Source organism: Lethenteron reissneri, chromosome 23, assembly GCF_015708825.2.
Source record: "Lethenteron reissneri isolate LAM-NWPU_2019-01 chromosome 23, ASM1570882v1, whole genome shotgun sequence".
Taxonomy (NCBI): domain Eukaryota; kingdom Metazoa; phylum Chordata; class Hyperoartia; order Petromyzontiformes; family Petromyzontidae; genus Lethenteron; species Lethenteron reissneri.
The window spans coordinates 2057181-2084222 of NC_083801.1; the positions used below are offsets into that span (position 1 = coordinate 2057181).

At 50.2% G+C, this 27042-nt stretch overlaps 2 protein-coding genes across 2 annotated transcripts in view; both read right to left on the bottom strand.

Moving 5' to 3' along the window:
* The window catches only part of STK17A (serine/threonine kinase 17a), a 30358-nt gene extending 13528 nt beyond the window's left edge, over positions 1 to 16830 (bottom strand). Inside the window, exons 1-3 of the mRNA XM_061556847.1 lie at positions 16410 to 16830; positions 7586 to 7798; positions 3295 to 3439 (exon numbers count right to left, since the gene is read on the bottom strand). Coding sequence (XP_061412831.1) covers positions 3295 to 3439; positions 7586 to 7798; positions 16410 to 16525 — 474 coding nt within the window. The 5' untranslated portion in view covers positions 16526 to 16830. The remainder of the gene's footprint in view (positions 1 to 3294; positions 3440 to 7585; positions 7799 to 16409) is intronic.
* A 1238-nt stretch (positions 16831 to 18068) lies between these two features.
* LOC133345832 (E3 ubiquitin-protein ligase HECW2-like) overlaps positions 18069 to 27042 on the bottom strand; it is a 204145-nt gene continuing 195171 nt past the window's right edge. Inside the window, 1 exon segment of the mRNA XM_061556852.1 lies at positions 18069 to 25270. Within this exon segment, the coding sequence (XP_061412836.1) occupies positions 25159 to 25270 (112 nt within the window). The 3' untranslated portion in view covers positions 18069 to 25158.

Sequence of the window (27042 nt, forward strand, 5' to 3'; positions counted from 1 at the left end):
TAGTGGTGTGGCCAACACCACGCTCGGCTGCCTTTGTCTCCCCTGCGGCGGTGTTTACACACCGCACCAGTACTCATTTGAGGCGGAACCGGCCCAGAAACGCTCAGGGACCAGTTCAAATAATCGTCCATGGTGTTGGTGGCCGCGAGTGAGAATCGAACTCGGGTCGCCAAGTTCGTAGCGCCGCGCGCTAACCGCTACACTCCCACACACGCCGGCGCGCCGCTTACGGGAAACTAACCACGCTTCCTTTTGCAGCAACGCCGCTCCACACAGGGCCCGCGTAAGCAGAACCCACATTCACGTTTCAGCCCCACGGCTGATCGACGTCCCCCACTCCGCGGCGGGAGATGGAACCGGCGAGCTCCGGATTGAGAGTCCGGTGCACTCGCCAGAAAGCACGCAAATCGTGATTCGGGAAAATACCTCTCTGCGTGTCGGACAGCCAACGACTGGAACAAGCTGCCCCAATGACGTAATTGATGATTTTCCAAAGAACATGGATGCATTTAAATAAAGAATGTGATCTAAAAGAAGCCTGATACACAATCACTTTTGTTTTTACTTGTGATATATGTACTCTGTACGTTGTTTGCCATCGGACAGCGGTCCATCGTAGAGACGGAATCAATAAACCAAACGAAACACAAAGGCCGCATCCGAGGCTATAATGAGGCCACGATTGACGCCCGAATTTCAGACCTCGAGTAGTGTCTCGCAGAACAAAGCCTCTAAGGGTGGCAAGGTGTAGTCTGGAAGCTCCACACAGCAGGGCGCAGGTGTGGAAGTGCGCAATTTGGGATGTACATCGAGTGTGAAATCCCAAGGCCACCATACGAACGGATCGACCGTCGCGTAGGCACACAACGTGGAGCCGCTCGACGCATCCATCCAATGGTGAATGCCGATTCTTAAGTTTGTGAGCCAGGCGTCACCGAGTGAGCGGCGCAACGGGAGAATCGATGCTCTTCAATGCAACGTTCACGTTTGCATGCAGCCCACAAGGGGCGCTTCCATTCACCACAACGTGAGCATTGGAGAATCGATTCTCGATTTGAATCGGGAGCCTGATTCAAAACATTTAGGAGGTGGGGGGGGTGAATCCTCATGGCCCTGCACGCAAGGAGCAAGGTGTATGGCTCTGGTTGGTGACGTCCATTTGAACCAGAACACAGCTCCACTGTTCTATGATTCTGTCGATTGCAACGAGGACGATTGAAAAGGTGTCTTTGCCCGCAGGTTGTGGTGCCGCGGTGGAGAGATGTTAACTACCTCGCCTGGTATACAGGTGGTCGTGGTTTTGATCCCAAACCAGACGCCTGCTGTATATTTGGAGTTTGCGTGTCTATCTCTCCGTGGTCACGTGGATTTTTCTCCGGGTCATCCGGTTTTTCCCTCCACATTTAGAAACGTGCGTTTGTATTTGGCTGCGATAAATTTCCAGGTGATAAGCCACTTCGTTGAGCTATCATTTGTGGCCAGGTCGCTTCTGAAAAATAACTACATAGCTGAGTGGGCCTTACCTGGTAAAATAAAAATTGTTTCTCGTTTAGTTTTAGTTTCCATTCCAATAGGGGCAGCTGAATATCCCTTCTGGTCGGAGGTAGGGAGTTGACAATTCCCTCGGCCGCATCACTCGCCAGCTGACACGGCGAGTATGCGATACCATGCGGCGAGGGTTACAATCCAAATGTTGTGACGATATACGGCAAAATAAAAAGAACCTCGCACAACGCTCGCTCCTTGGCTCTCTCCTTTGCGAGGGAGAGGCTAAATTGCAATGGCCTTGAAATAGTGTATAATGGGCAATGAACTCAATTGTGATTCCGCTCGTGTTACCCATGAAAGCCTCACAGAGTCTCAAGACTCGTTTCCCGGAGGGTCCTGTCAAGTTTTTTGTTAAAGTTGGCTTTAATGTTGCTGCTGCTGCTATTTGTGACCCCAATTGACTACGATTAGTCATTGTGTGCGTGCTTTTTTTATTTAGCTTTCAAGTTTAGTTCAACCATATTCTGTGGGTCTGTCGGTAAAGTCACATAGATAGGTTCAAATAAAATAATAAACCTACGTGATCGGGGTGAGCAGCTACATCATGGGACCTCCTTTGCCAGTACATGATGTAGCTGCTCACCCCGAGCTTTCATTACTCTGATAGTGGCATTGTCTTTGGGCTGTCCGCCTTTTGGCGTCCTCTGGTCTAACACCGTTTGAGACGAGGCTCCAAAAAAAGCTGTCTCTGGTGTGGACCAATCAGTTTCAAAGACAATGCATATATTATCAGAGTATGTTTTTTGTTTGCATTCTGACCAGTATTGTGGTTAATGCAGACATGATTCCTTGTAAAAAAGGTTTCAGTTTTGTTCCCAGAAAAAAGGGGAAAAACCTATTCTTAAACCTACGTGACTTTACCGAAAGATCCAAAGCATATCAATTCTTGCAGTCACGAAAGCTTTAAGTAAAAAAATTAGTTCAACCAGGTGGGGACTCAATAGACCACGATCAGTCTCATTTGCAAATGGCTCGGCTTACAGAACGGCGTTGCTATCTATTGCGTGAGCCCACGAGACTTTATAAATAACATTAGATAGCAAAACGTGCGAATTATTCGAGCGTTAAAAATAACAAGCCAAGCGGCACATTCTCCATCTGTAAACACAACTCTGCGATTGGCTACCTACTAAACGCGTGCGCGTGGCATTTCCGAACACGGGATCGTTTCACAATTATCCTGCACGTTGTAAATAAACACCCTTCTTGTTTACAGCCACTCTCTCTAAACAGCCTCTATCTCACGATCTGGGAACGGCACGCAGCGCCAGGGGAGGGAACCGTAGGCAGAGATAATCGGCAGCTTTCACTGCAGCCCAGCAGTTCCCTGGGGCAAGGCCGCCGACTAAAACAAGCGCACTTTTAGCCACCGGTCATTGTGAAATGCGTGCCCCCTTCATGGAAGAGCGAGCCCCAGACGGCATGGGAACAACTCCCTGGGCACGCGCACGGCCAGGATAGAGGGCTTGGGTAGCCAGCGGCTACTTGCGGTCGACGTCGCAAGGCATCGCATGTTTACTCTACACAGACAGCGTGCGTCAAGATTTTTTTTGTGGCCAATGTGGCGTGGAGTGGTGCGGTGTGGGTCCAGTGCGGCGCCGTGCAGTGCGGTGCGGTGGAGTGTGGTACAGCGTGGTGTGGAGTGGCGTGCCGTGGGGTGGAGTGGCGTGCTGCGCGGATTGGCACAGTGCGGTGTAGTCTGGCGCGGTGTGGCACAGTGTGACGCGGCACGGCGCGGGCGGGCACCTTGAGGTCGAGATGCACGACGCTCTTGCGATGCAGGAAGGCGATGCCGTCCAGGATCTGGGTCATGAGGCGCACTACGTCGCGCTCCGTGAACGCCTCCTCTCTCTCGGCCACGCATTGGTTGAAGATCTCCCCTCCTGCCGCACTGCACGAGACAAAGACAAAGAACCCCGTATAGCCTTAACAGACTGTTGGAGCAAGTGCTGTTAGCGAGCACCTATGAAGACCGGCATGGCACACGAGGGGGTGGGTGGTCAGCACCACGTGTGGCCGCCTTTGTCTCCCCAGTAGCGATGTTTACCACACCACACCAGGTATACTCATTTGAGGCTGAGTCGACCTAAGAGAGGCCCAGGACCAGTTCACATATTTGTCATCGATGTTGGGCGCGAGTGGGAATAGTTCCGCTGGTGCGGTCCACCGAGTGAAATAGCTCTTTTACAACAGAACTACCACGGCCCAAGACTGTACAGAGATATCGCCAGATAATGCACACACAATCTACCGTGGGGTCATGTAAAACTCCGGATAGACAAAAACATTTTAAAAATCTAAATTAAGAAATATATCGACTGGCCCCTGTCCTTCAAAGCCAAGGAAAAGCAAACTGCTCCATGCTGAATGTGACGGAAAGCAGACCGAGCAGTGAAAGAGAATGAATGTAGTTCAACCCTGCAAATCACGTTGCTGTATTTACAAGCAAATAGCATTCCGCGTTGTCAACCATTCAGAACAAGTACGGAATTCATTGTGACCCTCGTTTATTAAAATTCTGCTCCGCTAACACCGCTCAATTTGGGCAAAGGCAGCGAATAAACATCGCGGGTGCATTTCTTCTTTCTTTTTAGATGATTAAGGGGCAATGGGGCCACAGAAAATAAGCATTCTTTTGCCAAAAGTGCTGATCCTCTGGAATTTAAATATAATCCCCGGGCCATATTTATGCATACCGAAGCAGGGCTGCTGTTGCTCAGATTTGTGGGAATAACGTTTAAAGCGTGGCCACATGGCTCCGTGTCCTGCGAAACTCGGGATGTGGCACTGCCTGACGTCCGCATGGTTAAAAATGTTTGTAACTATGCAGGAGCACGAGGGGCCTTATCGCAGCGATCATTGACGATGAATTCGGCCTGCCCAAGATCCACGCAGCCTCAAGAGTCCGCTGACCCCTCCTGGTTAACGGATCACCAGGACGGTGAACAAAAGACATCGAGTAAAACCTTGGATTGTGAGTAACTTGGTCTGCGAGTGTTTTGCAAGACGAGCAAAAAATGTAAGTAAATATTAATTTGATAAACGAGCGAGGTCTTGCAATACGAGTAGTACGTGTATACGCTTTGTCTGCTGAGCGTCACATGATCACAACTGATATACGAGTGCTTTCATATACGAGTGCTTTAGATTACAAACACGTTTCCGGAACGAATTATGCTCGCAATCCAAGGTTTTACTGTACCGCAGTAAATGCTGCTGGATTGCAAGAATACCAAACCCACAACTTGGACACAACTAGATTGCATTGCTTCTTGGAGTTTCAGTGCCACACCACGAGGACAACATTCACAACAGATTGACACTAAGCCCAGGTTGTGGTTTGCAATTAAATTATAATTTGCAAAATGCTGACGAGCCTCATTCCAAGGCCGTCCTCTCAGTCCGTGTTGCATGAGCGTGCGTGGTGCTGCACATTCGGGGCACGCAATCGCGGATCCAGCAGATTTTAGAGACTTCCCAACGCCGCTCGATGGCGGGACGACCAGAGGATGGCAGTACCACAAGTGGGGTTTACCCCGAGGCTTGTGTAGCATTTCTCCGGGTACATCACTGCATGCAACAATAACTAAAAACCAACCACTACTTCAAAAAGGGAATTTGCACAAAAAACGTTCCATTAAATCAGAATCAGAAAATGTATTTAGACTGCAGCAGGAGGAATCCGATGAGCTATAAAGTTCTCTTCCACAGATGTCCAGTAGGGGCACGGGGTAAGAACTATACAACAACAAACAACACAAAAACACGATAAGAGTGCAAAGTGCAAGAGAGATAAAAAAAATCACCCAAACACATACACATGAAACTAAGCCATTCTGCATCCTACCAGGCAAAGCCCACTGAGGCTTTAACTTATTTTTCAGAAGTGACTTGGCCACAAATGATAGCTCAACAAAGTGGCCCCATCATTTGGCCATATTTTTAAGCAGCAAAATAATCTAAATAACCTCACAATGCAGAAACGGGCCGCCTCAAGGCTTCACGAGTGTTTCCTTGAAACACAAATGTCGTTACGAATCGTGCTTTTCGTTTGAAGTGCCCATCTCAGCAGAGGTACCAACCCCAAGCCACAGGGCCAGCTGAACACAGGCGATAGGTGCACGGAAGAAGTGGTCAGAAAGGCAGTGCGAATACGCAAACAAAATGCGGACAAAATAAAACGTGTGCAATCTCATTTCCAGAACATGCCGAGGCACAAATCAGATTGCGAACATTTCAACCACTGCTGCGTGCGCCCCGTTCCGCCAATTGCATGTTTACTCTGCGAGGCCCAATGGCGAGTATCAGGCACACAAAGATCCTGTAAACTGTTTATAGGATAATGCACAACACGCAAGCCTCTCTCCAGACAAGAGCATGAAAAAAATCGCCTAACCGAATTTATTGCCGTTCCCACCAACTGAAAAGAATGGCCAGAGAGAGACGACTTGGTGATGGTGTTAGTCTTGTACGTTGCATCAATTGCCCCGTGGTTGTGTATTGACTTAGCTCCCCCCCCCATCTCACAGGATGTGCTATATATAATAAAGAGAGAAAGTTTCTTTCACCATTGTAAGATGACCTGAAATGCCATAACGGGGCTGTGTAAAATGCCACTCAAATTCGCTGTTTACATAAAGCGATGCGGGGATTTTCTCAGCCGAACTGTTACCACTCAACCGTGCCAAGGCTGTATTTGTAAAATTAAGGACCATTATTTCCACTCGAATTTACCGAGTAATGCCTCTAATCCAACGTGTAAACTAGAAACTAAACTAGTTTTTATTTTACCAGGTAAGGCCCACTGAGCTATACAGCTCTTTTTCAGAAGGCACCTGGCCACAAATGATAGCTCAACGAAGTGGCTTATCACGTGTATATCAGGCAACGTGGTTAACATCTCACCACCGTGGCGTGTCCGTAGAACCTGTCGTGTAAGACCAAAAAACAGAAGGTCCGTCAGACTCGGTGTATAAATAGTACCATGCTGGGCCAAAGAAGTGCACAGGTCACACGTCAGTCAAGGAAATACTATTCAAACAATTATCAATTACTTCAGAGTTTCCGAGCAAATAGGGCTGGAATGGGTATCTCTTGCAGACCAGTGTAACTGGTGCCTGCCCAAACATCCCAATGCTTAAAAGTCACCTACGAATTACTCGGTTTGGATTTCACACACAGTAACAACATCACCCTACACTGCAAAAAATAATTTTCATGACTCTTTTTCAAGAGGGTCCTGCGACTCGGTAAACAAGCGTAAAAAATAACATAAACAATAAAGGAGTGGGGCTCTGTGTCAGCAGTGTCAGTGAGGCCCACTTGGGTAAACAAACTAAATGAATATTCTAGTAATGTAGCTGGACACCGAGACAGGCCAGGGTGACTACTCCCCTGTATTTCACCTCCGTCACACACGCAGTTCCCTCCACCCACATCTCTCCTCCGTGCCGCCCTCTTATCCCAACGGTCCCATCTCGCAGGTTAACAACACGTAGGCTTTAGCGACCAATATCACCCATAATACAAGTTTTTTTGGGTTATATCGCGTAAATATATAAATGTGTCGTTAAATCCGCCAACGAAACATCGTACTCGGATTGTAAATGCTGTGGCTTGGCTCTCCCAACACACCGGTGTGCTGTACTAGTGACGAATTGGCACGTTCTGTTTACGTGACAACCCTGACTAGTTGGCTGTGTCGGGTGGTGGCGGGTTTTAACGACACATTTATACATTTACGCGATCTAACCCAAAAAAAAAAACCTGTATTATGGATCCCATCTCCCTGCCCCTCCCCTCATCCCTGTCACCTCATCTCCCACTGCCAATCACAACATCGTCACACCTCGGGACCGCGTCTCATCTCAGCGTGCGTGTACGTGGGGGGGGGTAGGGAATGGCGATGTAGTGGGGGGCCGTTGCAGAGGACCGTTACAATAGGAGCAGTAACGATGATAATTGCACGTGTGGCGGTCTTGTTGGTGTTGTTGGTGTTGTTGGTGTGGGGGGGGGGGGTGCGGGCACGAGGACTTACTACTCAAGCACGAGGATGATCTCGCCGGCCGTCTCGTAGACGCGGTGGAGGCCGATGACGTGCGGGTTGCCGTGCGCCAGCTCCAGGATGGCCACCTCGTGGATGATCTCGGCGCGGAGGTCCTGCCCCTTGCGCCGCTTGCGCACGAACTTGGCGGCGAACTCGCGGCCCGTGGACACCTCTACGCACTTGCGCACCACGCCGAAGCGGCCCCTGCCAAGGCAGACACGGTCACCGGAGCGAGAGCGTTAACCGGAGCGAGAGCGTCAACCGTTCTCGAACGCGCGGAGCGAGGCGCTTCCGGCTCGGCAAACGTCAACGTTGCCGCTGTGAAAATCGACCGCGTGTGTCGCCGGCGACCATTTCCCACAAGGCTCTAGGTCACAACGGTGCCGGGGTCTGAGCCTGGCTGCTGCTCGAGTTGGGATGAGCAGGGGCCTGTTGGGTTGGGGGCCGCCTGTGAGGTGGCCAGAAGATGAATGCGCAGCAATGGATTCTTGAAAACATCTGTGTGGAGCTTTGTGCGTGATCCACTCCTGTGCGTGGTGGGTTTTCCCCAGTTTCCTCTCACAAGTAGCCAAACACTCGGAATCGGCTAAACATCCCAATTTAGCGGGACCCTCTTGAAAAAGAGTGTTGAGACTCTGGGAGGCTGAGGTAAAATGCATTTTCATTATAATTTCAAAGTTCATATCATACATGAGGGCAATATCACCATAACACTGAGGCCTGTCTTATCATCTCCTGTCAGCGAGTTTGACAATTCAAGTGGCCACAAAACGCACCTAGCCTGGCACATACGCGCAATATTTGTCCACAGCACTCAAAGGGGCAATTCCCCAGGGGCGCAGCGCAAACTCGGCTGAAACGACGCGGACGTGGGGAAGGAATCGCCCAGCCCGTGTAAAAACGGCCATCAATTTGATTCCAAGGCTGTACCAAGATAGTTGTGTACCACACGTGATCGATTCCACGCATCTTGGCTTCGGCGAACCCGGCGGACAGATGCGCAATTTCCAAATAAAAGTTGCAGCAACCTTCCTGGGACACAGGTGAGAAGATGTTGGGAGGAATTACATTCGATGCCTGGGGAGGTCCTCTCAATGCCGCTCCTCAAGGGAGGGACGATGACTGAAGCCCGGCGACCGTCGGAAACAAAACTTTGGCGGCCGACCGCAAAGCCACCCAAGGAGCCTCCGTGCCGGTATTTATATCCGTGCGCAAATACGCTCGCGCTCACGTGTGTCACTCGGTGCGCGCCGATTACTTCAGGCAACTTGTTTATGATTTTTTTAAGTGCCCCCCGAACGCCGGTCACGGTAAACTCCACATCGCTAATTCGACACGTTCTACGTTTCTGACCCCTCCGAGCACCGGGCCGTGAAACAGCTCCGCTGGGAGGCCACGGCTCGGCGCAGTGCCCCCCCCCCCACCGGCCAATCGTCGAGTTGAACAGAGGGGGGCCGGGGAGGAGTTCAACGTCGAGGGCCGCGTGAGGGGCCATGGAAAAAAAGCGGTGAGGGGGGGAGGGGGGGCGGAGACCGCCGCACGCCGCTGTGAGCATCGTCGATATTATGGCGAAGCAAGTCCACCCGGCGTCACTTGGAACAGCGCCGCCGAGTTTCTGGCGTTCGCGGCGCCGTCAAGAGCTCTCCGGGTGGAGATTGCCTGGAGAGCTTTAGAATCGCAGACCCGCTCAAGTTTCAGCATCGAATCTCCACCTTCCGCCCAAATTGTCCATCGATATCTTTATGTGTTCCAAAGCCACAGCATAGGTCACACAATCCTATTAGGTGTAAAAGCCCACAAATCTCATTAGAAAAGTAACAAATCCCGTAAATACGAAGTTGATTACACAATTACAGTACCTCTGCTGACAGTCAAATTGCAGACTGGTGCACGGGGAACCACTCCGTCCTTAGAGCGGAATTCAGTGCCGGTCCTCGTCGTACAAAACCCTCGACAGGAGGACGCCACGTAGGTCACGCCACGTAGGTCACGCCACAAAGTAACACGGGGAGGGGGGCGGGGGGCTCTACAGCGACGGGACGCTTCCAATATCACAACCGGTGAAAAACGCCCCAGCAGAATAACGAACGGAGCACCGGCCCCGGGTACTCTTCCATAATAGAGCCATGATGGAGCCGACGTGTTAAACCCCCCAGGTGCTGCTCTCTGTCGGCCATCGGCGGTGCGCGTCGCCGAGACAGCGGACGTCACTCATCTGAGCAAAGTCCACGGTGGGGGGTGGGGGGTGTGGGAAATGACGCCGCTCAGACGGACGGCAGACACAGCCGCCGCCACTGGCCTCCCTCCGTCCCTCCGCCCTGCGAGCGGCGCACAAAGCGAGAGACACGTGGAGGTCACCGCGCCGGTGAGCTCATCCCGCCGCAGCAATAGCGGAAACGTGACGAGCGCTGCACGCCGTCCGCGAAGATCAAGTGATAAACGCCGAGACAGAGCGGCACGAAGAGACAGACACAAGGAGATAACCCCCCCCCCCCCCCACCGTTGCACAGCAGACACGTACAGCATGCGAGCAGAACAACGACGCGGAAATCCGTGAAAAAGAACTACATATTTCATCGGATTCCTCCAGTAAATAAATATTGGGATTCTGATCCCCTCGGCCCGCGAGCCGGAGCACCGGACGGCATAGACTCGGGCCTGCGCACTGCCCCCCCCCCCCTGGAGCCCCCCACCTGCCCCCTACGGAGCCCCCCCACGGCACGGCACGAGTGTCCGACTTCGCCAGCGAGCAAAGCGGTTCAACTAAGGGTCGCGCAACAAAGCCGCTGCTGCCACGAAGGGGATTAAAATTAATTGACTTTTTAAAAGTGCTTTAAGCTAAAACGTTGAAGCCGCGTTGTTGGCACCGTGCCGTGTAGATGATCGTAATGCCCGGGAGCGTAATCGACATCAGCTGGGGCTACTGCTGCGCTGGATGTAACAGGAACGGCCTGAACATTGCTTAAAACACCTCCAACTCTGGTAGCTAATGCAACGGCTGCTTATTTTCGCGCAAGTGTATAATCAAATTCGGAATCATGGCTTACAGGGATTGGTACAACGCAATCTCATTACGCGGAGGAAGTTTAATAGAACAAAACAAAAACAACAAGCGTGGGTTTCCAGGAGAGAGGGGTGGACAGCGAGATATGACCGATAACACCATTTGCATCTGGGCAGCAGGGTGGTGGTCCGGTGGTAACACTGGTGCCTCACAGCAAGAACGGCCTGGGTTTGATTCCAGACTCGGGTGCCTCGCTGGATGGAGCGTGCATGTTCTTCCCCTGCTCTGCAATGAACTTTTTTCTGGGTTTTCTGGTTTTCTCCCAAAGCTAAAAAGGAAAACCACACGCACAGAATGTAAGAGGAATTGGCCAAACACAGCCCAATGCTGAAACATGACTCGCTGGGGATGACACACAGCAGTCAATGTCCACTACTGGCAGACTAATGCCCATCGCCGAGCCAGGAGTTGAGTCTCATCGCGCCGCACGGGTACGACCCCGAGCGGATTCCTTGGCCAGTAAACAGCGGCAGCTTTTCCCAGAGTGATCACTTGGCCCCAGGGGTAGGTGGTAGGGGGAGTGAGATGGGGGGGGGGGGGGAAGGAGGATAGACGACAGGAAGGGGAACGCTGAGAAAGAAAAGAATCTATGACGTGTTGATTCTGTTGCTAAATAACGGCTTGCCGTGCTCCTCAACGGTCGTCGTCAATATCTGTGACAATATTTACTCCGTCGCTTCCTCCTGCGGCAACGCAAGCGTTGTGGGCTGAGGTTACGAGGCCCGTGACTCGGCACTGCGGAGGTGCGGGAGGGAAGACCGGGCTACCAGCGACGCTGCCAAAGACTCGCTCGGGGCCTCCACCGCAGAGTCGGCGTCGCGACGACGCACGTCGCCCCGTGTCGACCCACGTCGCCCCGCGTCGAGCGAACGAGCGTCGCCCCGCGTCGAGCGCCCAGCGGGAGGTCACCTACCAGGGGTGGCGCGCGAGGTGCCGCACCGGCAGTTTGAGCGCGTGGGTGTTGTGTCGACCACGGTTCCCGAGGGCCCGCGAGGCACGTGGCGAGGGGAGATAGGGCTCCGTTATCGGGCGGCAGGTACCACGCATCGCCACGGTGGGGGCGCATTCCAGGAATTGGGGGGGGGGCTGCTATCAAACTCGGCACGTGACGACTGATTTCCTAGAGCAGACTTGTTAACGCAGCAGTACAAGTAACGTATGGAGGTTGCCAAAAGTTAACCGTGTGGTATTCTAGTAAAGCATGGTTTGACCAGGTGGACAGACGGTTTTGGTGCACAATCAGATAAATAAAAGTTTGAGGGTCAACAAAGCCCCTTAACCCTTCTTATCATTATGATTATGATCTTTGTGATCCCAGAAGCCTCATCACCGAGTATCAACTCTTTTTCAGGATGGTCCTGCCCAGTTTTTGCAGTATGGGCCCGATGTTGCCGCTGTGTGTGATCCCAATTGAGTGATGTGCAGGTAATTTTTCAGCATTGGGATGTGTGGCGGGTCTTTTGGTAAAGTCCCGTAGATAGGTTCAAAGAAAATAACAAAAAAACTACGACGTTTCGATTGCAACACCAGCGGTCATCATCAGGAAACGGGGGTTAGCTTCTGAAGGCAAATTGTTGACGATCTGATGACGAGCGCTTGTGTTGCGATCGAAACGTCGTAGTTGTTTTGTTATTTTCTTTGAACCTATCTACGGGACTTTACCGAAAGACCCAAAGAATATGAATTCCTGCAGTCACGAAAGCTTTAAGTCAAGATTCAATAACAGTTGTGTAGCTACGGGAGGAAACCGGAGAACCCCGAGGTAACCCATGCAGAACAGGGGGAGAATAAACAAACTCAACACAGAAATGTGCCCTTGTTGGGAATGCTACGCAGGCACTGCTTGCTGTGAGGCACGCGTGCCACCACTGCGCCAACCTGCGTGTGTACGGATGCTAAAATAGGAGTTGGGCAGAGCGTATCTTTAAATGGCAATACTTAGCCAGGAGTAGACATTCCAAATTCATCTGGTGGGGCCAGTCTATCCAAAACAAACATTTTTCTGACTTTCAATGAATTGCACGAATGTTGTTATCAACCCAAAGGCGATGATGGGGCGTAGAAGACGCCTGACCTAGACTTGATTATTGTGCTTTGCCGCAGCATCTCCAGTCTGGATAGGACTTAATTGTCATCAATATACAGGGACAGATGCTACTGGGGGTGCGCCTTTTCAAACGTTTCAGATGAGATGCAAGTTGCTTATCGTGCAAAGCGCTCCGAAACACTCTGGCGGAAAGGACGCTCTATCAAACACAATTAATTGTTAACATCATCATGGTACAGCAGCTGGACTGTGCTGCGTGTCTGGTTAGTTTATCAGTACAGGTCAAAGTCTGGGCCAGAAAAGGAGCAAAACGGACGATCTGAGATGCCAAGTGTTGTGGATGGTGGCAGCAGCGTCCTCATTAAAATAAATTTAGGCAAAACTATTGACTTCCGTCTGTTTAATGCCCTTCATTTTGCAAAAGTCCACGAGATGAAGTATTTCTCCCGAAAGCAAGAACTGCCTTATAAGCACATAACGGCATGCCGATACACTTTAACCTCCTCTTGCGAATAAGCTCGCAGGCCCTTGATTCTACACTTTAGGCAAGCGATTTTTTGTTCCGACAAAAATGTATCAAACTGCCGACTCTGAAAACTAGCCGAGTGGTAAGTGCCGACAAAAAGATCAATCCTATCTGGGCAAAGTTGATCTAAAACACAATAAAGCTGTGTCGTCAATGATCTGCGATGACGCAAGTCCATTATTATAACACCGGATGAGAGGCACACCGACTCACATCCGAGGGGGAAGGGGAGGAGGACGAGGAGGGCAATAGCTACGCTAACAAGAACCACGGTGACGCGCTCCAAAGCTTCACATCCTTGCACCGCTCCCGCCCGGCCAGCCGACCCGAGGCATTTAAAGGGCGCGACTTGAACGACGTTGCACAAACGCTGCAAACGCTGCGGTGGCCGCGGGCGTGAGGGCCCCCACTCCACTCCCCCGGTACTGCTGCTGTGGTGGCCGCGCGTGCAGCGCTGCTGATAACGAGCCAGTTGGCAGAAGAAGGGGGGGGGGGGTGCCACTCGCTGTGGGCTACGGCTCTCGCCCGATTCGCATTCATTTCCAGATCCGCAAACGGGATACGGGGATACGCTCAAGGCCAAAGGATTCTTTCTACGGGGCACCAAGACTGTGACGACGCGTGAAGCTGGCGGGAAGGAGCCCGAGACGAGGGTTCGTCTCTCGGACCACTTACAAAAGCAAGTTGCAGGCATCGGATCGACAACGTCTGCCGGGAGGTGTTGACCAGGAGGAGCGATGGGGGGGGGGGGGGCACAGGTGGAATAGATCCCCTTCTTGGCAGAGTTTGAGCGATCCGTACTTCACGGGTCCCGGAGTTCAACTGGGACAAGCGTGATGTCGTCTCCAATTACAAACGCAGGCACGAGGACCTCCGAGTCTGCTAATATAATTTGCAACCACACAGACGCTTGGCTGGAAAACAAATGTCCGGTGCAAGTTCACCGAGTTGAGTGAACAGCTATTAGCGTGGCTGTTTTGCCCAGGTAATAAGCCTCAGAAGGAATATTAGCAGCAATATCGCCTTAACAGGAGCAGATTCGTGCGAGCTAATGAGCTAATAACACTTTGTGTGGGATATTCTCTCAGCTGACAGTTTCCGAGAGGATTAACATCATGAAAGTCAAAAGAGAATGTCAAGAACCTAGGGGAATTCCACACAGAACAGGGCACTCGCCCAAGTCGAACCAAGGACCTCATTGCTGCAAAGGTTACCATTACGCCACGCTGCCGGCAAAATGTAAGATTTATGATTCAATTCAAGAGATATTTTTTTTTCTTATCCTATTGTGGTAAATGTAGCGACCTCTTGAGGCAGCAGGGGCCACATGAACCAATGCTGTACAAGACATACGAATCGATTCCTCAGCACACAATCCGTCCCGTGTGTCGCGACCCTAAAAATCTATTTCACTCCGTGACCCGAGGAATCATTAAAACACCCAGCGGTGACGAATCCACCACAGATGCCAGATCGTGCTTCTCGCTGCGTGACATTCACCGCTGTGGTTCGCACCGTTGGCCGTACTATTCTCACCAAAAGTGCCCGCCGCAAGAAGACGCGTCCTCCAAGTCCCGTAAGTTTATCGGTTGTGCGCCACCAGGGTGACTTCTCTCGCGCCTCGGCGTGAGTCACGAAACATGCCGGCCCATCTTCCGTTTGATGTACGCGTCGAGACGCGTCTCCGCACGCCTTTGCGGCAAATGTTTGTGTTTGTTTGTATCAGTTTGGATCAGAAGAGCGTTCGGTGAAAATGTAAATCGAGAAAAATTTGACACGTTGATTTTAATCGTCAAGGACAAATGTCGCTCCGGAATTTTACCAAACTCGCATTAAAAAAGGTAAACACGTTTAGAAAATTTGTTTTACTTTAAACTTTTGTGTATTCTTGGTTCTTTCGGTAAAGTCACGAAGATAGAAAACAAAAATTAAAATTGAAAGCAATAAACCCACGATCGAAACGTCGCGGGTTTTTTGCTTTTCATACGTGACTTTACCGAAAGAACCAAGAAAAGAATTTACGTGGATGTGCGAGTATTTGCAAACAGCAAATACAGTCGTGCCATCCGGAGATGTAGTCACAACGTGTGTGTGTCTGTGTGTGTGGGGTAGGGCAGCCCCGTGTGTCACGCCGTGATCCACAACACTTTGGAGAAGGCAGTGACGGAACCACGCAGATTTGTCAAACTCCCAAACCGGCTGGGCAGGAAGGTGGGCAGGAAATGGCAACGCAGCAAGCGGGTTTCGTGGACCCATCTCTGGGTAAACTCCAGCTTGCAATGGCGATCAATCTGTATTTAATGTGCTAAAAATCGCCCTCCATAAAGTTGGCGTCTGTGCACATTGCGACGGAAGGGGCAGGCGTTGACGAGATTCTCACAAGCCAAAGGTCCCAGTGCAGGACCCTCCTGAAAACGAGTATTGAGACCCAGTGAAGATCTCCTCGCTCCATGGGTCTCAACACTCACCGTGCGGTCACAACAATACAGCCGAGGAATGACTCCTTTCAAATGGCAAATTGTGAACTTAAACGCAGTCTCTTATTTTGCTGCGGATTTAAATAGGACATTTGACATTTTTATTCGTAAAAAAAAGTATTCCCCCACGAGGCCTTTTCTCAATACCAGAGCCGCTCACCTCGGGGACAAGGTTAGAGACGAAGAGACAGGCAGAGACACGGGGCAGAGACACGGGGTAGGGACAGAGACACGGGGCAGAGACACGGGGTAGAGACACGGGGTAGAGACACAGACACGGGGTAGGGACAGAGACACGGGGCAGAGACACGGGGTAGGGACAGAGACACGGGGCAGAGACAGAGACACGGGGTAGGGACAGAGACACGGGGACAGAGACACGGGGTAGGGACACGGGGTAGAGACAGAGACACGGGGTAGGGACAGAGACACGGGGTAGGGACACGGGGTAGAGACAGAGACACGGGGTAGGGACACGGGGTAGAGACAGAGACACGGGGTAGGGACAGAGACACGGGGTAGAGACAGAGACACGGGGTCGGGACAGAGACACGGGGCAGAGACACGGGGTAGGGACGGAGACACGGGGTAGAGGCAGAGACACGAGACAGACATACGGGGTAGGGACAGAGACACGGGGTAGGGACAGAGACACGAGACAGAGACACGGAGTAGAGACACGGAGCTAGGGAGCCGCTCACCTGCCCAGTTCGTCGCTCCCCGCCAACGCGAACCCGCAGTGGAGCGGCTCCGTGTGGATGAGGGACCGCGCCTCCGCCAGCAGCCCCAGGCGGACGGGCCCCTGCCCGGTCACCATCCCGCTCGCCTCCTCCTCCTCCTGCCTCGCTGACGATCTCTGTGCTGCCACTGCTGGCGCCGTCACATTTGCTATTCGCTGCGCTGTGGACACTTTCGTAGCTGCCACTGCTGCTGCTGCCACTGCTACACGTGGTGGTGGTGCCTATAGCGGGGCTCTCTCCTCCTCCTCGTCTTGGACGCACGCAGCAGGCACTCGCACGGCACCCACGCGGAGCTGGCAACACACTTACAGGCGAAGTAACAACACGCTAAGAAGTCACAGACGACGACGAGGAAGCAGCACAGGGAGACTTCCACACGCAGTGAGCGCACCCATTACTTTCCGTGGTACCGGCGTCCCGCGTGCTCTTTATAGACGCGGCGGTCACCGCCCACTGAGCCGAGGCGACCAATCACAGCCGGCGGTCGTGCCCGAGGGGGCGGGGCCACAGGCAGGTGGGAGGAGACGTGATTCGGGAGGAATTTCAGAATTCAACACTCGCTCATTCATTCTTAGTCGGGGTTTCAACGCGGCATTGTGTGATCATGCATCAGTTGCCGGATTATCCTAGTGGCAAAAGTGGATACATATGCTACGGGCCACGTACTTTGAAGGGCCCCGCGCTAAATGCATTCAAGCTATGAATTCCGGTTCAGTGATTCTGCACTTGCTCTATTACTACAGTAATATACTGCCTTCGACTTTTATGAACGACTGGGTGATTACGGTTAGGGATTTGTCGTATTATCTGGCTGTAGAGCAAATAAAAAAATGCAATTACTCTACTGTGCACGTAAATTTTTTTAATGTGTTTTAATGTATATTTATTTATTGAGGGCCCTTTTATAACATATGCTACAGGCCCCGCACTAGCTTAATCCTGAACTGGTGATCATGCTGCTGTTATTGTGTTAACAGTGATGCACGTGCACAGTTAACAACAAATTCAACACATTCGTCAATAAAAACTGCGGCCATAAAATGAAAGACGTTTCAGGTAATGGGCCTTCTTCACTGCACACAGAGGCCAAGGGGAGGTATGATTTTGGAGGCTGCACTTTACACGAAAAGTGTTTCACACCCCGCCACACCTAAAATTAATATTGGGTCCAAGCATGAAAACAACTCAACGTATTTAAACAGAGCTACTGTTGCACCAGACATTAACTTCGCATTGGGTCACACGGCGTAAACTGCCATTACACCCAACACAGCAATTGCTCTGGGAAGACGAGTCCACCGTCACAGGAATGTGGAATTTCCACCACCACTGGCTCAGGGCTACTACTATCAGTGGAAATGAACACCATCACCCTCAGCTCGAGTCACAACATCGTACACCGGGCTCCAGGACCACGAATAACAACAATAGCTGCTGGTCAATTGCTAGAAGAAACGTGTTTTGGCTTTAAAAGAATGCCAAGTCAATGTCGCTACTACTCTCACACAAAAAAACGGCTTATTCACATGAAGTGGCTGAACAAACATTTGACCGACACAGAGCACACACTCGTGTGCAGTATGAACGTAGTAGAAGAGTCAAAGAATCACCGTCCGTCAACAGTAAAAACGACATTTATTGTTTTGATTCCAGCACACAATCCGAGAACATCGACAACAAAACGGATCTGTCCGGTACCATCGGTCACTATTGGCGGCTTGAGAATGCAACAGGCCGTGCTCCGGCAAAAACCCCTCGCTCTTTGAAAATATAAATGTGCAAAGTTGGTGACACGCGGGTGAGAATATCTGCTTGATGCAAACGTTTTATCGACGAAAAACGAAACAAAAAAAGCCCGCACCGAGTACTGCACTGCCGACCCTCTACGTCTGGTCCATGCTCGCAAACCCACAATCCTCGTCCACGTGGTCAATCAGCGCCCTGAACGGCGACTTTGCACCGACCCTTCACAAATTATACTAAAGCAGCCAAGGCAACACAAACAAAAAAACAACATTTTCAAAACTGACTTCCACTTACTCGACCATTTTATACAATGAAATGTGAAATACAATCATACAAATAATGAAATGCTGTGAATACCACACCGCGACTCTGGTGTCTGCTATAACACGAATCGACTGCGATACTATACAAACAACGCTCTGGTTACACAAGCAACGTCAGACATCTCGCTGTCGATGCCAGCCCTCTTGGTGTATCCACAGACAAACGCACCTCCAAGTGCAGCCATCGCACCTCATCCAGGTGACAGGTCAGGCGAGCGCGTGGCCAGATCGATCTGTTTGGGTCCATGCAGCGGTGGCGATGGGATCGTCACGAGTCATCAGCCAAATGCACCGTCAGCACAAATGCACCGTCAGCACAAATGCATATACCACAAACACACGCCATGTAAAGTGTACATTTAAGCTGGTTCACTTGCGCGTCAATGAGCCCTGCACCGTACTAAACCTCAGCGGCGTCTTCAGCTGCACGAATAAAACACCCGGCGCGTATATTACAGCGCGTCACCCGCGTCGTCATTTAAGTGACTTGTTCATAAATAAATAGTGACAAGCAAAGTGCCCATTGGTAAAAGCAATTCCTCGTTCGCGGCACGGACGCAGGTTTTCGCTTCGTGACGCCAGAGACGGCCCCCCTTTGTGGTGGGCACGAACCAGCCGCTTCCTCCCGCTGACCGGTGCCAGTACCGGGAAGCTCGGCCAGTGTCTACCCCCCCCCCCCCCGTGAGCTGCTCTACAATGGGCAGAGCGGCAAACGAGGCAAGCTGACCGTCCACACTCCGGTTACATCACAGCCGCGTGTCCCCTCCTTCTTCCCAACACGGAGGGATGTCCAGCAACGCAGATGTCATCTCGTGCGCACCCGGACACGAACCGTCCACAATTGCGACAAAATGCGGCCCAGTGAATGCGCGCGTGTTCATCGAGAGCGTTCTCGGCAAGTGAACAGATGCGTTGACTAAAAAAAACAAAACACAAATAGTCCTCCCTGCCCAAAGGAGAGTTACGCATTGTCCGCAAACAACACATTCTTAAAAATGTACAAACAAAACATACATAAGCCACATGTGTGTGTGTTACATGTCATGTGGGAATTCCTCGTCACCAAACGATGAGACGCGCAGTCTGTTTGTCACTCAGAACAAGGGGATTCACGCCCCATTGGTGGGTGGAATTGCTTTCCTCTGCTGTTGGTTGACAGTACGCATTCAATTGGGAGTTCAGAATGCGAATGGTTGCATGATAACATCACTGCTCATGTAACCCCCTGAAAATGTTTTCAAATAAAACATTTTTTTTCTCATCATTAGATTTTAAAAAAAGCTCTCAATGGGTTGTAACCCACTCTCGTGTATGAGACACGCGAGTTTTCACTGCACAACACTTCACGGCTGTGCAGAAGAGAAACACGTGAGGAGCAGAAAACACATGCACAGAGGTTGTTTCCGGACTGGAATGAGACGTCTTTATTGGTGAGCAAAGATAATTGCTCACTGACTTGGGCTCCACCACTGATAGGGGAAGTTCTCTTGCCCTGAACCTCCCAGCAAGTTTACACGGCACCAACGCAGGTGTGGACGATGGGTCACAATTGTACAGACTATGAATGTAGCTTTAACTGGAGCCCAGTGCAAGACATTGCTAAGGCAATGATATTTCTGGTCCGAAAGGATTTTGATTACATGTGCACGTATATATATGCCTAACAGCTTCATAATCAGTTGCTTCCCGTGCCAGCGCCGCCTCTCCAGTAGACCACATGGCTCACGATGCAGAACGCTGTCATTGTGTAACATCACAAACCAAGCCGAGTCATTCCGAAGTAATTTCCAAGGTATTTATATAATAAACCATAATAAAAAGTGCCTGGTACATTTAAATAAAAATTTACTTCTGTATATACAAGTGGTTAAAATAGGTATGCCTTAATGAAAAATACAGTTCGTCTACTTTTCAGTTTCTTCTACGTTGAAGTGTACATGTTTAACTTGGTGAGATCGGTAAACCAACTGTATTAAGGCCATACCTTATTTTGGCTAACCATCGAACAAACACGGTCACCGCATCGCGCGCTTCCAGATGCGCTTCTGCGGCCGCCTGCAAAGCTCTTCCTTCCGATATTAGGAAGCCACTGGAGCTATGGTGCACTCTTAAATCTCGACTGAAAACTCAATTCCTTAGAACTGCTTTTTTCGTTTAGTTTCTTGGCCTTCCCCACACCTCCGATTATCACGGTTGGCTCCGTGCGATGCGAAAGACTTTCAACATACATACAAACTCAAGAGTGGAGGTTTAGTCTCTTGCCTTATCAATGTTCCACCTCATAGCTGAAGGGGGAAAATTTAAGGAGTGAGATACTTTGGGGGGGGGGGGGGGGTGGAGGGGGGGGGGAGCAAACCTCCACGAGGAATTTGCACCAAAATCCTCTCGTCAGAGCCAGTCTGTCAAAACGTGTTACGAGTACAACCAACAAGGCTGGAGAGCTCACAAGGGTGAGTGGGGGCTCCACTGGCACACCACACCTGCACACGAGACCGCGTCTTAGTCCAACCCTCAATCCGACTCGCTGAACGAACATCACATTGAGGAACGTAACCGAACCTTCGGGACAGGGCAAGGACAACCCTGAGTGGCCAGGTGACTGTGCACTCGGACGCAGCCCACGCCTGCTGAGATTGTTGTGCCTGGGTATCCGTTGTGTGCCTGGGTGTCCATGCACATGCATATTGATACAGGCCCATGTCTACTGGTGCTTACCCACAAACACATTCGTACACGAGTAGATTAAATGTATGCAAAGTGGCCGATAATACATCATACATGATAAACAGTACTGTATATTTACTTACGTATAGCAATCAGTTATTGAGGTGAGTCCACTCCAATTCATAATTTTGGAGACCGATGTAGACAATGATACAATGAATTTTTTTGTAATTTAGTTGAAAAGTAATTTAAAATCTTGAACTGGGGATAACACGTTGACGCACAATGATCTAGTACGGTTGACGTTATGGTAGCTTTAATGTCCACTTTGGAGCAGATGGCATCTTTGGTAATTTCCTGAAAGATCGCTAGGAAGCAGTTGGGGTGGAACGGATAACGTGGAGCAGAGGCAAACCCAGAAACTTCCCAGCGGAAGGGATACGGTCCTGACAATTAAAACAGGGCCCTGCATTAACATAAAATATTTTCGCTGGTAAATATCAATAAAAAATAACTTTTTTTTTCAGGGTCTCAAGGAGGGAGGTTGGGGAGGGGGAGGATGATGATGATGGAGGGCGAAGATGCAGCAAGGTCCACTCGGTCGATATTGTCACAAGTAGCCTCACTGCCAATACAGCTCGCAGCCATTGCTGTCATAGAGCGTGGAGAGCCCTGTACCGGGTGCAAGGAAGCCGTCAGCTGACCATCAGCCTTGAGGCCTGAGGACACCTGGACACAAACCGCACACGCTTGTGGTGGGAGGTGTGTTTCTCTGCCACAAGCTTCAATAAAAAAAACTAAATATTGTGGCTTGAACGTTTTAAGAATGACTGTAAAGCCATGACGCAAATTAGAAGCAAAACAACCTTACAATTTGGCGATCAAGATAAAGTTATTAGATTGTCAACTGACTGCTGAAAACACAGCTTTCAAACCGATAAACGGTGAAGTTGATTATGTCCGAATGTGCCGCTCCTCAATGCGTGTGTGCAGAGCGTTATCTAAGGCGATGCAGCGCTGCATCTCCATGAAAATGCGTCTGCAGCCGAAGTGGAGAGCAATGCCAATTACCACTGCACTAGGACTCTTGCCAAGTGCCACACGGGTAGAGAAGAACTATGAATCTGCTGCTGGGTTTACACAGCCCCAGCAGGCGTGGGCACGACCGATACCTGGTGAGTAACACCACAGTGGGGTAGGCTCACGCACAATGCGTTGTAAATTACAATCTATGGCTTTTTTAGGAATGCACTTACAACCAGGTTGCATTTGCAGCAAGTCACGAGCTTCGTGACTGGTTGCAAATTGTTAGGCGATTGAAATTACTGCATTGAAGTGCACAGTTGTTCAATGTTGTTGATGAGAAATTAATAAACTACCTTCTCCAATGGACTGGCCCTAGCCGTATCTATACCATTCTGCAGGGGCAACACAGGGTGGCAGTGCAGTGGTAACACCTGTGCCCCAAAGCAAGAAGGACCTGGGTTCAACTCCTGGCCCTGGCACCTTTCTGCATTGAGTTGTTATGTTCTTCCCTTGGTCTGCACGGTTGTCCTCTGGGTTCTCCGGCTTCCCAATAGCGAATGGGCGCCAAGATGGCAAAGATGTTAACTACCTCGCCTGGTATACAGGAAGTCGTGGATTCGATCTCATCCCCGACGCCTGTATATTTGAGGTTTGCATGTTCTCCCCATTGTGGCGTGGATTTTTCTCCGGGTCCTCCGGAGTAGTTGGCTGACATAAATTTCCACGTGATAAGCCGCTCCAATAATCTATCATTTGTGGCCAGGTGGCTTCTGAAGAAGAGCTATATAGCTCAGTGGATAAAAAAACAAAGTTTTATAGTTTAATTAAATACATACAATGTCATTGGTGTTGGCCAAGCATCCCCATGTAGCAGAACCTTTATGAAAAATTGTCTTGGGACTCTTTCCTGGGTAAATAAGTAAGTAATGAACAACCGATTGTTCTGCATCGCTCTGACAAGTGTTTCCCGGTTGTGCAGTAAACATCCGACCTGCGCCAGATGTGCGCGCTTTGCGTCCAGGTTCTACGGCCTCTACACTGATGATGGGCGATGAGAGAGAAGCGAGAGCCACCAATGACCACTGGAGTGGACGTCCATCAGCCACATGCAAACATTCGGAAGAAGACAACGAGTCGCGCTACATATTGTCGAGTGACAAGATCCTTATAAAAGCACATGACAGAACAGAATATACGCCGTGTAGAAGACTCCACGCACAGCCTGTAAACATTTCTAGGTGCTAAAATCATTCTGCGTCGAGTGACATAACAAATCACTTTGAACAAAGACCGCAAGTTTACAAAGATACGCAAAGCACGTACTGCACGGCTAAAAAAGTACGCGAGCTGCGCGGTTAAACGCCGTTTCCGGGTTACAGTCCCGTTTGCACTCTGCACGTAAAGCGTGCGTGTTTTTGCGTGGAAATGCCAGCCGTGCTGCGTGCTTTCGTTTAAAATGTCGTGTATGAAATGACTTCTTTAATTTCTTCACCGTATGAATGAAAGTCAATATTTGAAAGTCCAGCTGTGTCCAGTTTCAGACCGGGGGCAGAGAGCAGAGCCTTCGTGGGAGAGCGAGCGAGCGAGCGGCTGCCCTGTGCAGCTCAAGCGACGACCGTGGTGGCTAGGAGATGTTAACCACCTCGCCTGGTATACAGGAGTTCATGGGTTCGATCCCAACCCTGACGCCTGTGTATTTAAAGTTTGCATTTTCTCTCCGTGGTCATGTGGATTTTTCTCCGGGCCCTCTGCGTTTTCCCCTCCACATTTAGAAACAACATGGTATTTGGCTGCTACAAATTTCCACCTGATAAGCCACTTCGTTGAGCTATCATTTCTGGTCGCTTCTGAAAAAGAGCTACTTTGCTCAGTGGGCTTTCACGAATAAAATAAAAAATAATTTAATACAAATAAAAAATAGTTTAGTTTTAAGTGCACCGTGCAGGTGTCATCAGCGACACTTTTATTCTCCGAAGGTTGGAGGATCACACAAACTCAGAAAATTCCCGACAACGTGGAGAGTCAAGGACACAAAATCCTGGCTTGGCCACGGTGTGGCAGTGGGTTAATCCCCTTCTGTGTGGGGATTGTGCATTACCGCCGCCCCCCCCACTCCCCTCGAATGCGCAGGGTCAGCCAAACATTCTCATTATAGAACCACAGAGCTTGGGAAACTGTCTGTGGTTTACCGCGCCTCCGTGAAAAAAAAAAAAACTGCGTTTGAATCCGCGATCTGCATGAATGATGCCGAATAAAAAATAAATACAAATTAAATAGAATTATTATTACACTGATCGGACATCATTCCGTGGCACTACCGCAGGAATCTTGGGGCATATTGTGTGGCGGGCGCTTGGAGGTTGCCCAACCGATGGCAACAATATCTGCGGCACCACACGGTTGACTTCCCGGGAGGAGGCTGATGAAGACATCCTTCTGCAATGCAGCATCCAGGACCCCACAGCTGCGCTTTGCGCCACCACCAAACGAAAGACGTGTCGTCGTCGTCGCTGTCACGGACGAGACCGCTCATGGCTCCAGCCCCATTGATGTCCCCTAGCCGTCTTTGTCAAAACGACGGCTGCCGACTGTGCGCTGGTTAGCCAGGGCCGGCTGACTCGGCGGTGAGGGCTTGTGCTCGGATGTGGAATCAATCGCAAGTTGTTTTTCTTCATGCTTTCTAAAGAAATGCATCTCCACGCTTCAGGACACATTTTAATTATGCAATGTGGGCGACAAGAGTATTCACAATTCAGAGTGGCGGCATCCCATCCCAAGGCCACCAAAACTTCCTCGACTTAACCCGCAGCGGCGAGCAGGCGGCGGTTTGCGTGCACACTCCAGAGCCCTGGCACATCCGTCGTGTGTCTCTCGCCACTTGTGCCCGAGGAGGATGCGGAAGGCCCCGGGGGTGCAGGGTGCCGGTCGGCAGCGGTCGCTCTTGGGGCTGCTTACTCCAGGCCGAAGGTGCTCGTCTCTTCCACGGCGGTGAGCAGCTTCTCGTAGAGCATGGCGTACGACGGGTAGGGAGGCAGATCCAAGCGGTTGAAGCACGTGTGGGCTCTGTGTGGGACAGCACGGACACGCGTGTCACGTACAACAGAAGTTAACATCGGGACAATTGGAGGCTCCGATTTTGTTTTAATCAGTGCGACAATTGTGGATGTGATGACCATCATGGCCCCATCATGTGGTCAAGCGTCAAAAGTTATATTTGCAAAGAACCAGCATATCCAGATCTATTGCTGCTTCTTCTTTAGGATGGCAAGGTGAAGTTAGCAATGATACACATATACGTGTGTGTGTGTCGAGGTTATGAAGCTGTTTAACAGCTTCTGTGAAGGTTTGGTGGACGTTGGTGATACTGCTTGTGAATTCACAGTACATGCAGTATTGGATCATGTGATCCATGCCCTGTGGATCAGGGGTGCAGGGGGCAGTGTAGGATCATGTGACCCATGGTCTGTGAATCGGCGGTGCAGGGAGCAGTGTGGGATCATGTGACCCATGGTCTGTGAATCGGTGGTGCAGGGGGGTAGTGCAGGATCATGTGACCCATGGTCTGTGAATCGGCGGTGCAGGGTGCAGTGCGGGATCATGTGACCCATGGTCTGGCCTGGCGACCGCAGCCACATTGCCGACTCTTTTCCATTTTCCATCAAATATGATGGAGGTGACCGCATCTGCCGTACCCTGGTCTGCAGAGGTTTAGGGCTGACCACTGTTTCCTGGGTTAGGGGTCGAACCCCAGCGGTTCATGTGTGGGGTCAGCGCCAGCTCCTTGTATATGATCGAGGTGTTGCGCAACAATTCCCGCCGCTCTCTGGGCGGAAACCCTAAGTTCATCATCAGCATTATGACAATCATTATGAGCCCCAATGTGAGTCAAATGAATATTTTCCAAGACCGAGGATCTTTTAAATTGCATGCCAAACATTTTGCGCATTAGGATCCTCGGAATTGAATGCTTGTTATAAATTTGTATTCTTATTATCGTGTAAAGGCCGACGGAATCATCCGTGTGGTCAATGAAGTTGGAGCAGAAACATTGACACTGATTTAAATAATTTAAATCTTCATTGTTTAAAGTTGACAGGGTCCTACTGAGAGTCAGTGCCTCTTTTTCACGGGAGACTCGCATTCCTCTGACATTGAAGATTTCAGATATACGTACATAAAAAATAATTCTTTATTTAAGTGAGCTGAAAACTAATAAAGAGTCTTGAAAACTGGAAGTACATGAAGAGTTAATGCCATTATAATCTAAGTTTATAACATATTTGTAATATTGAGTTTGTATCGATAGTATGCTAGCTAGTTAACATCTCGGTGGCTAGGAGATGTTAACTGCCTCGCCTGGTATAAAGGAGGTCGTGGGTTCGATCCCAACCCTGACGGCTGTAAATTAAGAGTTTTCATGTTCTTCCTGTGGTCGTGTGGATTTGTCTCCAGGTCCTCCGGTTTTTCCTTCCAAATTTATAAACACGCGTTTAGAGTATTTGGCTGCTATACATTTCCACACAATAAGCCACATCATTGAGCTATCATTTGTGATAGCCAAGTCGCTTCTGAAATAGAGCTATAGAGCTCAGTGGGCCTTACCTGGTAGAATAAAAAGTTTAGTTTAGTTTAAAATAAAAAAAAATGAGTTTAGTTAGTTTAGTAAAAGGAGCATATCCAATGTGTGTGAATTGGAAACACTAGCCATATTAAAAACAACTCATAAACAATGCTTACTTACGAAGCTGAAACCGAATTCAAAAACTTGACGCATGCTTGAATTAGGCACACAACACAATCCTCTCTTTATTGCAACAACCGACTTGCTTCATGTG